This window comes from Solanum dulcamara, chromosome 9 (genome assembly GCF_947179165.1).
Source record: "Solanum dulcamara chromosome 9, daSolDulc1.2, whole genome shotgun sequence".
In the NCBI taxonomy this organism is placed as follows: domain Eukaryota; kingdom Viridiplantae; phylum Streptophyta; class Magnoliopsida; order Solanales; family Solanaceae; genus Solanum; species Solanum dulcamara.
This window is the reverse complement of record NC_077245.1, coordinates 16,329,841-16,345,114: the sequence shown is the minus strand read 5'-3', so window position 1 is coordinate 16,345,114 and position 15,274 is coordinate 16,329,841. Positions and strand designations below refer to the sequence as shown.

General features: G+C 37.0%; 1 protein-coding gene across 1 annotated transcript; it reads left to right on the top strand.

The window, feature by feature from the left end:
- Window positions 1–13,873: 13,873 nt before the first annotated feature.
- LOC129902845 (metallothionein-like protein type 2 A) lies at window positions 13,874–14,923 on the top strand. The gene is made up of 3 exons (XM_055978269.1): window positions 13,874–14,039; window positions 14,446–14,520; window positions 14,609–14,923. Exons 1-3 carry the CDS (start codon window positions 13,975–13,977, stop codon window positions 14,697–14,699), a joined length of 231 nt encoding a protein of 76 aa, XP_055834244.1. The 5' UTR covers window positions 13,874–13,974; the 3' UTR covers window positions 14,700–14,923.
- Window positions 14,924–15,274: the final 351 nt, after the last annotated feature.

Genomic DNA, 15,274 nt, shown 5'->3' with positions numbered 1-15,274 from the left:
GAGTATGGACTATACTCTTACCCAATTCGGTGCTCAATACTCCTCCCAAGACTCAATACACGCATAGCTATTAAGTGAGTAAAATATTTAAAATACTCATTTAGCCTCATTGGACACTTTCAAATCAACTCATTTAGTCTCATTGTACTCTCTTCAAAACTCAATCAAATCTGGTCTCATTGGACCCTCTTTCAAATTGACTCATCTCCAATCATCAAACTCTTCTCTTTAAAAATTTATATAAATCTCAAAATTTACATTTTTAAGGAAAATAATGCTCAACTCATTTATACTCCAAATACTCATGTTCAAAAATAATTAAAAGACTTCTCAAACTCAAATCATGCTTAAACTCTTTTTAAATCGTAGATGAAAATAATCATCCTTTAGAACTCAAAATAGTGGGTAAATAATTTATGCAAAAATGTTCACAAAACATTTATTTAAAACTCTTTCTCAAAAGGTTATTTATTTTCAAAATATTCGTAAGACTCCAATCAACTCAAATTATGCACATCGCATACCACAAAATTACATTAGACTCCAATCCACTTCATCACACAACATCCTCATCAACATAGCCTCTTCATTCACATCATCGTCAAATACCGTTATTCACATCGTCATCAAACATTATCATCACATCATCATCATCATCAAACATCATTATCACATCATTATCAAATATCATCATCACATCAATCGTCAAGCATCTACTCCAAAATCCTTATTTTTTTGTCCTATGTTCAATTTATAGAAGAAAAGGACATTCTTAACTATCCAATTCATTCTTTTTATTTCAATCAATACACATATACACAAAACCATCCATCTCAACTCAAGACAAATTATGACCAAAGAAATCTCATCTTGGGTTCATGTGAATGAAATATGAATCCATACTCTCAACAAAACTCAACTCAAGAATATCGTCAACATCTATAAATCTATATACAAAGATACATTTGTAGTCAAAAATATGAAAGATAACTATTTAGTAACTCAATTCATTAAAATCATCAATCAACCAATATTATCTAAAAACATTCTATAGTTTAGGAAAACTTTCAAGAAAACCTTCTTAGAAGGTTCAACTCTTTCACAACTCCTATACAACACATCTATGGGCATATGGAAGAATTAAATCCATATTTTAGGTTAGCCTTACATACCTTGTGAAGACTTTGAAGAGACCTAGTTGTTGGGTCTTCAATGGGAGACTTGAATCCTTGAAGCTCTTAGAACAAATCCTTGTTGAAAATGGAAAAGAAGAAGAAGAAGATGAAGAAGAAGAGAGAGGGATTTTCTAGGGCTTTTTAGAGAGAGAGGGACTGAAAAATATGGTCCCAAAACGTCCAAGGATAGGTATATATAATTAGGGAAAAAGTCCAAGTTGCCCCTCTTCAAAAATCTGGAAAATTGGGCAAAAATCTTGTTGGCGCTATAGTGGCGCGTCGCGCCACTGCAGCGTTAAGACAAAATAGGCTTAAAACCCTACACATCTAATAGTGGCGCGTCGCACCAAGCCCCAAACTACTGAGGCTGTTTTCTGGCGCTATAGTGGCGTGGGGTGCCACTGGAGTGCCAAGCCTGAATTTCGCCCAGGCCTGAAATTTCTGCAGTACTAGTCTGTAGTCAAATGGCCATAACGTTTGACTCCAAACTCCAAAAATTTCAATCTTGGTGGAGTTGGAAAGAAGACTCAAAGACCTTTAATTTGGTAGGTCGTGGTCCATGCAGTTCATTATATTCTAGGAGATATGGTCGTTTGAAGTTGACCCTAATACTAACTCATCCAAAAACTTAATCGATTGGAGTTCTTTGGACTCGACTTGGTGTTAGAGATCCCTTATGACCCCTAAACACATCTAACACACTCCAAATACTTAGGAATTAATCCTATCTCATATATAAAACTACAAGTCCTTCGGTTCGAGTCTACCCACACGTAAAGAAATGTTTGAGTTTTTGCAAAAAAAAATCCGGGGTGTTACATTATGGGCATGGATTGGTTAGCCTCTTGTTATGCTAATATTGATTGTAGAGAAAAAGTAGTTCGATTTTAGTTCCTAAAAGAGCCAATCCTAGAATGGAAGGGCAATACAGCATCGCCGAGGGGTAAGTTTATTTCATACCTCAAGGCCAGGAAGATGGTTAGAAAGGGTTATATTTATCATCTTGTTCGTGTCCTTAACTTGGAAGCAGAGGTACCGACTCTGAGTCAGTTCTGGTAGTTAATGAATTTCCAGATGTATTCCCAAATGAACTTCCAAGTCTTCCTCCTGAGCGGGAGATAGAGTTCACTATAGATGTATTGCCAGATACTCAGCCCATCTCTATTCCCCCTTATAGAATGGCACCCGCGGAGTTAAAAGAGTTGAAGGAGAAATTGCGAGACTTATTAGAAAAAGGCTTCATTAGGCCCAGTACATCACCTTGGGGAGCACCGGTGTTGTTTGTGAGGAAGAAGGATGGGGCACTGCGAATGTGCATTGATTATTGGCAACTGAACAAGGTGACAATAAAGAATAAATACCCTCTTCCCAGAATTGATGATTTATTTGACCAGTTGCAGGGTGCTAAGTGCTTTTAAAAAATAGACTTGCGGTCAGGCTATGACCAGGTACGGGTAAGGGAGGCAGATATTCCAAAGACTGCGTTCAGAACTCGATACGGGCATTATGAGTTTAGGGTGATGTCTTTTGGACTGACTAATGCTCCAGCAGTGTTTATAGATCTAATGAACGGGGTGTTCAAGCCATTCCTAGACCTGTTCGTAATTGTATTTATTGATGATATTCTGGTCTACTTACGATCGGAAGGAGAACATGCTAATCATTTGAGAACGGTACTTAGGGTGCTTCAGCACCAGAAGTTGTATGCTAAGTTCTCTAAATATGAATTCTGGTTGACTTCAGTAGTATTCTTGGGGCATATTATTGGAGCTAATGGTATTCGAGTAGATGCACAGAAAATTGAGGCCGTAAAGACTTGGTCTAGACCTACGATACCTACGGAGGTACGTAGTTTTCTGGGGCTAGATGGATATTACAGGAGATTCATTGAAAAGTTTGCTTCGATTTCAGCGCCTTTAACATGACTAACTCAAAAGGCAGCTAAGTTCCAGTGGACAGATGCGTGTGAAAGAAACTTTCAGTTGCTGAAAGACAAGTTGACCACGGCCCCAGTTCTAACACTTCTTGAAGGACCGGATGGCTATGTTATCTATTATGATGCTTCTGGTGTTGGTCTAGGTTGTGTATTGATGCAGCATGGTAGAGTCATAGCATATGCCTTACGGCAGCTAAGAAAGCACGAAAGAAACTATCCAACTCATGATCTGGAGTTAGCAGCAGTAATTCATGATTTGAAAATATAGAGGCATTATTTATATGGCGTACATGTTGATATCTATACGGATCACAAAAGTCTCCAATACATCTTTAAACAGAAAAAGTTGAATTTGTGTCAGAGAAGGTGGCTAGAGTTGCTGAAAAATTATGATGTTGACATCCTATACCACCCGGGAAAAGCAAATATTGTGGCAGATGCACTTAGCCGTAAATCCATGGGTAGCTTAGCATATGTACAACCAGAACGAGAAAAGATAGTCCATGAGATTTTCCAGTTAGCTAACCTTGGAGTTCGATTGGTGGATTCTAGTAATGGTGAAGTTTTTGTTCGAGGATTTGCTAAATCCTCTATCATGGAAGAGGTAAAATAATGCCAGTATGAAGATCCTATCTGGCACAGTATAGGGATGCAACCCTTCAAAAGGAAAAGACCCCATTAGAGCTCACACATGACGAAGTGCTAAGATATAATGGAAGATTATGTGTACCTGAGATTGCCGAGCTACGATAACAGGTTATGGGAGAGGCACACTATACCCGATATTCTGTTTATCCAGGGTCAACAAAGATGTATCATGACCTTAGATATTTATACTGGTGGGATGGCATAAAGAAGGATATAGCAGAGTTCGTAGCCCAGTGCCCAAATTGGCAATAGGTTAAGATTGAGCATCAGAAGCCTAACGGACTATTATAGGAGATGGAAATCCCGACTTGTAAATGAGAAGCAATTAATATGGATTTTATTATAGGCTTACCTCGCACTCCACGAAAGTATGATTCCATATGGGTTATTGTAGATAGGCTGATAAAATCAGCCCATTTTCTTTCAATTAGAACCACATATTCAGCTGAAGATTATGCGAGGTTATACATCAAAGAGATAGTAAGACTTCATGGGATTCCTATATCTATTATCTCAGACAGAGGGGCTCAATTTACAGCTAGCTTCTGGAGATCATTCCAAAAGGGATTGGGAACATAAGTAAATCTTAGTACAATATTTCACTCTCAGACTGATGGACAGGCTGAACGTACCATTCAAACGCTAGAAGATATGTTACGGGCCTGTATTATTGACTTCAAAGGTAGCTGGGATGATCATTTGCCACTTATTGAGTTTGCTTATAATAATAGCTACCATTCTAGTATCCAAATGGCCCCGTATGAGGCTTTGTATGGCAGGAAGTGTAGGTCACCTATTGGTTGGTTTGAGGTTGGTGAGACTAAACTAATAGGCCCAGATGTGATTCAGCAAGCCGTGGATAAAGTGAAGCTCATTCAGGAGAGATTATTAGCAGCCCAGAGTCGACAAAAATCATATGCAAATAATCGACGTCGACCTTTAGAGTTCCAAATTGATGATTGGGTGTTCTTGAAGGTGTCACCCATGAAGGGGGTAATGAGATTCGGTAAGAAAGGGAAGTTTAGCCCGCGATACATTGGACCTTATCAGGTTATTCGTAGAATAGGCAAGGTTGCCTATGAATTGGACCTACCATCTGATTTGGAAGCAGTGCACCCTGTCTTTCATGTGTCGATGCTTCGCAAATGTATTGGTGATCCTTCTAAAGTATTCTCCGTGGATGACATCTAGGTGATGGAGGAGCTGTCTTACAAGGAAAATCCTATAGCTATACTTGATCGCCAAGTCAGAAGGTTACGTACTAAGGATGCGACTTCCATCAAAGTATTGTGGTGGAATAAAAATAGAGAAGAGATGACCTGGGAAGCCGAGGAAGAGATGAAGAATAAGCATCCTCACTTGTTCTCTACGCCTACAGATAATCTAAACCTCTAGATCAATTATATTGATTGATATATGAAACTATATGTTGTTGCATTAAAAAAAAATATTTCCCCAAATTCCTTATAATACTTTATGAGGCGGATTTAACATTCGAGGACGAATGTTCTAAAGGAGGGAAGAATGTTATATTCCGTATTTTTGCTTCTTGGACTATTCGTGAGCTAACGGATATAAATTCAAGTACTTTTAATTTTGAATTTTAAAATGACATAATTTGTTGTAAATGACTAGTTATATGGATAATTAATGTGAAGTAAAAGACATCTCAAGAAGTACCCTTGAGCCAAATCAAAATAGAAGCCATCAAATATTTTTTTTCTTAAATTCACGTTTCGGGTAAGCTGACTTCGGGAGGCCATAACCCCTTTATAATTTGGTAATTTGGAAAAACCCTCAAAATGCAAGTTGTAGAAAATTGAAATACATTTCCAACTATAGGTCGTGGGTCTGGAGGTGACAACGGAATAAGGAGATATGCATGTTTTAAGACAGAGGGGTCAAGCTAGATAGTAGATGTCACGCCCCGGGAGGGTACCCTAGACGTAACCGGCACTCAGAAACCATTTCTGGCTCCCAAGCGAACCACATAGCCTGATCACACATCCGTTCATTCATTCGATCAGCGGAAGACAAAAGAATAAAGAGAATATTCAGTGGGCAACTCAAACCTCAGTCTAACTCAAAGAATAAAGGCCATGGGCCAACAAATTCAACTCTAATATTTGTCATTATAAATAGTTTGACAAGAATAACTCGATCGACTCATCACTATCTAGTCTATGAAGCCTCTATCACTACTATCTAATTGGTGCCAATGACATGTTCATGGCTACCTCGAATCAAAATGAAAAGGGCTAACTCGATGCAAGAATACACAGACGGTGTCCTCCGAATGTAGGGGAGGACTCACCACCACGCTGAGTGCGAATAGATCCCCAATGATGCTCCTATTGACGATCTCTCAAACCTGTCTCTGCATCATGAAATGATGCAGGCCAAATGGCGTCAGTACGTAGAATGTACTGGTATGTAAAATGGCAGAATGAAACATACCTCAAGGAAGAATAGCAGCGGTCCAAATATCTCAAATTGAAAAGATAAGAGAGACTCAACAAGGCGTCATAAGTCTAAAGTAATAATACATTTTTAGACAAAGATCAATCATATACCATACAGTCCAATCCAATCATACACAATACCGTTCAATCAACTCATTTACAATTCGATCCCTTTCAATCATGTATAATCCGATTATATACACTCAACTCAACAATTAACTCAATAATCAAATCCAATCTAGTCACATACCATTCCATTCATTCCAATCACATATTCATCTACTCCAATCCAACCGTATACAATCTACTCGACATTCAACTAATACAATCAGCTCAAAGGACTCAACTCAGTAAATATACAAATTAAATTATGCAACGTTTTACAATTCAACTCAAAGGACTCAACTCAATAAATATGTAACAACTCACTCAAGTGTCCTAAGTCTAACAAGAAATAGTGTAGACCGGACTAACTCATAAGCATATAGCGACTCACTCAACTCAACTGACTCAGAGTACTATCAAGACCTAAATGGGAGTTTCTCTTAACCGACAACCAACACTTATGAGCCAGTGAAGGTACAACGAAACGACGTCGTTGCCACGCCCATTCATACCTTGCCAGGGCATGAACGACGAACCTCATGGATCCAATCCAACCAAGTCCTATAATGTCAGGACAAATCTCTCGGGGAAGCATCCGACTTAACGGTTCAATCCCCCCTACGTTTGGCAACACAGGTATTGGGTTCGAGTATGGACTGTACTCTTGCTCAATTCGGTGCTCGATACTCCTCCCATGACTCCATGCTCATAAAACTTCTTTAATCATCTCAAACAAGCCCTCACGGCTAGTTTCATGTGGAACATTGCCACCTCATCAACTCTGTTCTCATTTCAACTCAATTAACTCATAATGACAAGTCTCATTGGACCTTCTTTCAAATCGACTCATCTCAAATCATCAAACTCTTCTCTTTAAAAATTTATACAATCTCGACTCAATGAATGTAGAAAATGTTATGTACATCAAAATATAATTTCAACTCCTCAACTCAAACTCAAAATAAATACTTTAATGTAAAGATACTCAACTCATTCAAAGGCTCTTCATACTCAACTCATACTTAAACTCTTTTCTAAATCAAAGATGAAACTAATAATTCTTTAGACTCAAAATAGTGTATAAATAGGTTATGCAAAAAGGTTCACAAATACTTTATTTAAAGCTCCTCCTCAAGAGATAATTTATTTTTAAAATATTCCTAAGACTCCAATAACCTCAAATTATGCACATCATGTACCACAAAATCACATTAGACTCCAATCCACTTCATCACATAACATCCTCATCAATATACCTCTTCATCAATCATTCTACACATATTAAATAAGCACCATTCACGTCATCCATCACATCGTCATCAAAACATCATCATCACATCATCCTCATATATTATCATTTACATCATCATCAAACATTTACTCTAAAATCCTTATTTTTTTGTCCTATGTTCATTTTATAGAAGCAAAGGGACATTCTTAACTAACCAATTCATTCTTTTCATTCCAATCAATACATATATACACACAACTATCCATCTCAACCTCAAGACATTTATAACAAGAAATTTCATCTTGGGTTCATGTGAATGAAACATGAACCCATACTCTCAACAAAACTCAACTCAAGAGAATCGTCAATACCTATAAATCCATTACAAAGATACATTTGTAGTCAATAATATGAAAATTTACTATTTAGTAACTCAAGTCATTAAAAACATCAATCAACTAATAGTACTTAAAAACATTTCATAGTTTAGGAAAACTTTCAAGAAAACCTTCTTAGAAGGTTCAACTCTTTCACAACTTATATCCAACACATATATGGGCATATGGAAGAACTCAATCCATATTTTAGGTTAGCCTTACATACCTTATTTGAAGACTTTGAAGAAAACCTTGTGTTGGGTCTTCAATGGAGAACTCAAATCTTGAAGCTCTTGGAACTCTTGAAGGCACCCTTTGTTGGAGAAGGATTTGGAGAAGAAGAAGAAGAAGAGAGGGAAAATATCTAGGGCTTTTTAGAGAGAGAGAGAGGACTGAAAAATGGTCCAAAAACGTCCAAGAATGGTGTATATATAATTTGGAAAAAGTCCAAGTTGCCCCTCTTCAAAAATCTGAAAATTGGGCAAAAAATCTTGTTGGCGCTATAGTGGCGCGTCGCGCCACTGCAGCGCCAAGCCAAAATAGGCTTAAAACCCTGCACATCTAATAGTAGTGCGTCGCGCCAAGCCCCAAACTACTGAGGCTGTTTTCTGGTGCTATAGTGGCGTGGGGCGCCACTGGAGCGCCAAGCCTAATTTCGCCCAGGCCTGAAATTTTCCTGCAGTACTAGTCTGTAGTAAAATGGCCATAACTTTTGACTCCGAACTCCAAAAATTGTAATCTTGGTGGCGTTGGAAAGAAGACTCAAAGACCTTTAATTTGGTAGGTCGTGGTCCACCCAGTTATTTATATCCTAGGAGATATGGTCGTTTGAAGTTGACCCTTATACTAACTCGTCCTAAAACTTAATCGATTGGAGCTCTTTGGACTCGACTTGGTGTTAGAGATCCCTCATGACCCCTAAACACATCTAACACACTTCAAATACTTAGGAATTAATCCTAACTCACATGTAGATTTACAAGTCCTCCAGTCCGAGTCTACCCACACGTGAAGAAATGTTCGAATCTTAGCGGAAAATTTTGGGGGGTGTTACAGTAGATTCGGCCTAACCCGATTCTAACTCGGGTCAGGCCCAATAACCACATCCTTAAGTGTTATATCCCGTATTTTATACAGTTGGATATTTTAAAGTAACCGTGGTAAAGTTAAGGGAATGACCACCTTCCAAATTTTTTTTATACAAGTTGGTTATGAATATTATTTATGAACATTAGTAGTGTGGAAATATTGGGAAAGGCTAAGGGCAAAAAGGAAAATTCGCAAAGTGGCTTATGGTAATATTGTGGAAGGCTAGGGGTAAAATAGGAATTTCACAACCAAAGTGTTCAAGAAATATTCATGTAGGGGTGGGCCCCACATGCCACATGGCAGCCCTCCATTGGAGGAGAGAGAGGTGTTGGTCCAATGAAGGCTTGACACTTGTCCCCACTTAGGACTTGACATGTGTCACCACTTAGGGGTTGACACATGTCACCCCCTTAAAGTAGCCTATATATATGTGTCCCTTGACTCATCAAGTCCACACTACTCTAGAAATTTCAAGACAAAGAGAGAAAATTCTAGAGCAAGAAGAAGAAAAGAAACTCTAGGAAACTAGAGAAACTAGTGGCGGCCAAGAGGAAAAAAAAATTGAGTTTTCCGATTTCATCCCGTGAATTAATTATCTATGGTGTACCATGATGTCATGAAGGTATTGGTAATGAAAATTTATGGTTTGGAGCAGCCCGAAACGTCACCAAACAGCCCCAAAGTTTTAGCCGCGCTAGGCGAGCTTCCGAGGCAAGTTTTGGCGAGTTTCGGGAAAGGTAAGGTCTCTCCTTTCAAATTTGAGTTTATGACGTTGTTATGAGGCGTATTACATGTCCTAAATATGGCTGGAAGTAGAGAAATTGTACTAGGATGCTTGACGTTAAAAACAAGCTAAATTAAAGTCGTAGTAGTTAAATCGAAGTCGCGTAGTGTGTTGTCGTTGTGGTGCTGCGGTTGCAGATAGTTGGGTTGTGTGTTGCAGGGATTTAAAGTGTTTTAAAAAGGGTGTGGGTGCTGCTGGTTGCATCCACACAACCCCCTGGTTGGTATGGTTAAAGATTTTACGAAATAAAGGTTAAAAACTCTATTTCGGTATCGTAGTTTTATGCTAGTTGTTTGGAGCTTGTGTTGTGTAAATTTGAGGTGATTTGATTGTATATATAATGCTGGTTGTTGTTGTTGATATGGTTGTTGACATGGTGGCCGAGTTGATATCTCGGGGATGGTGTATTTATAGGGGAGATGCTGCCGAAATTTCGACAAATTGGAAATTAATTTGTTTGAAGGATTAGGACAAGTATATGGTGGTGAATCTAATGACCATTTCAACTCTCTTGAATGTATAAAAACAAGTTGGACGCATAAGCGTAGCTAGTAAGGCGCGACACAGGTATGTAAAGCTAACCGTTCCTTCTTTTGGCATGTCTTTGGCATAAGTATGTAAGGCCTACCCTTTCTTTCAAGGCATGTTCCCGATGTTATGGTTTCATAAGTGCTTCCATATTTTCTTTGTTTTCAAAAGTTAGGTGTCAATGGTCCCAAGGAAATGACTACTTTTCCTATAACCCGTCAATGTTTCCAAAATGTCTATAGTTTCCCAAAATAAAGGTTTACAGTATTACAAGCTTTTATGACAATAACGATGGATATGTTTTATAACGACATTGATGATGTCGAGGATGAGAATATGTCTATGATGGCTATGATAAGAACGGCTTCATGTATGTAAGGTTTACCCTTCTTTCTCTTTACATGTTTTGACATAAGTATATAGAGCTACTCTTTCTTTTGGGCATGGTTTTTATGAAATAAGTATATGACATTTTATACAATTTCAAGGAAGTCCTATTCGTAGAGCCACTAGGATGGCCAATTTTCTTGAGTTTCCAAAGGATATTTTCTCGTGCTTTGATACGTGTATATGATTCCAAAAGTTTTATTTTGATATAATCCATAGTAATTTTTGAAAGGTACTTGACATGACTCTTGTCCTGATTTTTGAATCATAGCTCATTCCGATTATTCTACGAGTCTTGAAAATTGGTCCTATGTGCATATGTATACGATTTGGCGCCTTACGAGATTGTGACCTTATTCTACGTTCTCTTAATATTATCCTTCATTGATAGTCTCATCTTATAATAATTGTTCCTTCAAGGTGAGACAAAGCGACCATGGTTAGTCTATAATACAATCGGAGGTTACCGACCTTCCGTCACTCCGATAGATACATGACTTTCGTTGAGCTCTCCTGCATGTTGTCTATATGTATATGTATATGTATATGTATATGGGGGATATGGGGAGGTGTATATGTGGCGCTATAGACGCATTCCCACCTGATCAGTTGGAGTAATTTCCATCCCGGACGCGGGATGCCCGGACGCGGGACATATGTGGGTGATATGACATGTTCTATTTTCTATGTATATGAAAAAGAAATGTTTTTAAAGGAAAGACAAGCATGCATGGCATCCGGCCTAAAAGGCACTCATATGTACAAGTTACTCTCTTATCTCACTATATATTCTATGATTCTATGATATGGTTGTTCATACCTTATGTTCTTTGTTATGCTGATTTTCATGCCTTACATACTCAGTACATTACTCGTACTGACCCCCTTTTTTCTCCGGGGGGCTGCGTTTCATGCCGCGCAGGTACACCAAGATGAGTAGAAGCTATTAGAGAAGATGTTGCAGCGGGATTAGCAACTCCACTTGTTCCTAGAGTGCTGCCGAGTCAGAGTCTATGCGCTATGATGTTTCATTCAAAGTTAGAGACTTTGCAGACAGAGTTGTGGGTATAGAGTGTCATCTTTGTAAGCGGCGTCACCAGCCGATGGGTTATTATGTCGTATGTCACAAGTTTTATGGGAGGATAGATTTTGGAAAAAAAAAGATTAGGGAAGCTTATCTATGGTTTTCATTTCTTATTGATGTAAAAGTCTAAAGAGATTAAGTATGTACTATGAAACAGCGGGTTCGCTCGGCTCCAAGCAGGAGGTCGGGTGCCCATCACACCCTGTTGATATCGGGGTGTGACATTAAGGGATTTTTTTAAGCTTCTATCTTCATCCTCAAATAAGAAAACATCCAGAAATTTCCAGAGAGAGAGAGAGGAAGTTCTTGAGAGAAATACCAAATCCGACCAAAATTCGAGTTCCGAAATCCGAAGCTCATGAAGAAAAAATTGTTGTACGTCGCGTAGGCTTAAATTTGAGCAAGATATCAGCCAATAAGAAGAAGATTTAATGTGTTTGCTGCACACTTGAGGTAATATTAAAGTCCTTTTTTTCATTGTTAACAAGTTTAGTTAGAGTTTTAACGGATTAGAACGGAGAAAAATAGCGTTATAAACTAGTTTGGTGATTTGTTGAGATTTATGGGTTAAAGGGTTGTTTTAGGTAGCTTAAATAGATGAAATTAGCTTAATGATGATGTATAATAATGATTGATATTCTTTTGATGTTGTTGATAAGTTGTTGTTCTTGAATTTGGAGGAAAAAGGTGTATGAAGATTGTGAGTGTTCAAATCCATTTTTGGGATTGTGTAGCTGGTAGTAATTCTGGAATATCTCATTGTGTAGACCTTTGATTTTAGATATTAAACATGTTTTGGAAAGCTAATACACGTACCTACAACTCTTATGTTTATGTTGTAGTCTATATCTGCTGTTATTATGTCAAAAAATGGGAATAAATCATGAGATAAATTCTGTCCAGATTCTGGATTGAAAAATCCCTCATGTATAGCTGTTAGTGTTTTGATGATATCTTTTTGTACAAAATGAGTTTTGAATTGATTTATTTTGGGTTGCAAACTTAAAACATAGCTCTAAAATTTTTATGGTCATCAAGTCCAGTTTTGCCGTTTTCAATTTCAAAATTTGGATACAACGTGAGATACTCGGTTTTCTAAACTTACTGTTTTGGGTAACATACTTCGGGTGGCAATATTCTAGGCTTATTGTCAATAATAAATCTTGTTTTTTGTCAATATTTTGGATGGTTGATATTACTTGATGATTATATGGCTGATTTGAAAGTGGGGAGAGTGAGCGGTATAGGAGAGGTGCTGTCCAATTTTTTTTAGAAATAACCTACTAACGGTAGAGTACATTTTATTTTTATCCATAGCTTAATCATAGTGAAAAATCTCATTTATTTATGAATTATAGAAAAATTCAATTAGTTAAGAACAGTTTAACAATGAATTAGTTAGAATCCGTCAATAAATTCCGGTGCTAGTTTCATGTTTTTTAATAATTAACATACTTTATTTTTGGAGAAACTACCTTGTTAAACATACATCAATACTATATATGTATAAATTCTACATATACTTTCAAATAATTATATATATTACCTCTAATTAAGAATTTTCTACCATATATTGAGGAGGATACACTTATATACATGTATTTTTGCTACTAGATACACTAAGAATAGAGAGAGACGAGCAAAATGAGGAGGGAGGTGAGCGAGATAGACATGTATCCAAAATACATGCGAATTACATTAGATACACACTAGATACATGTATCTGTATGTATTTGGTGTGATTCACATATATCTGGGATACCAATTACATAAAAGAGTGGTGAGTAAGATGGGAGAGAGGCGAGCAAATTTGTCTATACATCCGAGATACATGCGAATTCACTTGGATATAATGTATCTAGAATAATTTAAATCTAATTTCGACCCCATGTATCTCGAGATACATGTATTTGGACACACCAAAATTTGATAAAATTTGTAATATTTCAAACTAAAATATATTTAAATAATTAGCTTCTAAACTAGTGGGTAAATTTCTCTTTATTTTTTAAGTAGTAGAGTACATAATTTTATCCTCCTTTTTCCTATAAAACCCCCTCAACCTATGGTTCATATTTCATCACAACTACAACAAGAACTTACTTGCTTTAGTGATTAAACTATTTTACAACAAATATCTCTTATTTCCCAAAACAAATTAAGAAAACATGTCTTGCTGTGGAGGAAGCTGTGGCTGTGGATCTGGCTGCAAGTGCGGCAACGGCTGTGGAGGGTAACTTTCATTTGATTCCCTACTTACCAATTACATATTAATCTGTTTGATTACTTGAATCCATAATCTTAAAGTTAAAAATGAAAAATGCTTACCACTCGAGTAATCTCTTTTACTAGATTTTTTCCCACCGCGAATCAATAGAAAATTTGTCTGATAGAACATGATATTCCCGCTCATTTCTCATCGAACCAACTCACTAGAAATATGCATGATGGGAAACAAATTCTCATTGTAATAGTGAGGAACTTCCTAATTTTTTCGTATGAAAACATTACTATATTTTCTTTTCTTGCCGATTGAATCAATCTGTTGGAATAGCCGCTGAATATTTTTCTAAAAATAGTGATTTTTTAGTAGAGAAGAAGATAACAATTGTGTGTTTTGATGATATATATTATTGTAGATGTGGGATGTACCCAGACATGGAGAAGTCCACTACCTTTACCATCATTCAAGGTGTTGCACCCATATTCAACAAGTACGTATATGTTTTTTTTTTGTTTAAACATATACTATATATTTATTAAATTGGGAAATTAAAGATTAATTGTAATATAATGTTGCAGCTATGGAGGGGTCGATGAGAAAGCAGCAGGAGAAGGAGGAAATGGATGCAAATGTGGATCAAACTGCACTTGTGACCCTTGCAATTGCTAAATTACTGATTCCACACTAATAAATGTGTGTGTTGTTATAAAAGCTTTATGTAATAATAAAATACAGCCATGGAACTGATCACATGATGATCAGTTCTTAGGTTTGTGTCTTTCCTCTATGTTTGTTTGATCTATCTGATATATTTCTGTAAGTGTGATTTGGATTTGGGGTGTAACAGAAACATATCATATATACAATTATATAAGTTTGTTTATTCCTTCCTTCTTTTAGAGATCTCTTTGTGACTTTATAGTCTGTTTGGCTAAGTTTTTGGACGTCAAAAGTGTTTTAAGCTTTTGTAAACTGTGTTCTAGCTACAACTTACTTTATTAACATGATGCCTTTCACTGTGCTTAACAATAAGTCACAATATGAAATGTTGTATGAGCATGGAACTTCCATCAATCACCTTAAGCGTTTTAAGATGTCTTTGTTTTGACAAGACAGTACAAGTCTGATAAGCTTAAAAGAAAGGCTTTACCTGCTATACATATGTTATTATAACACCCTGAAGGGCTATATACTATTTGATTTCACTAATAGTTTGTTCTTTGTCAACAAAGAGGGTGAATTCA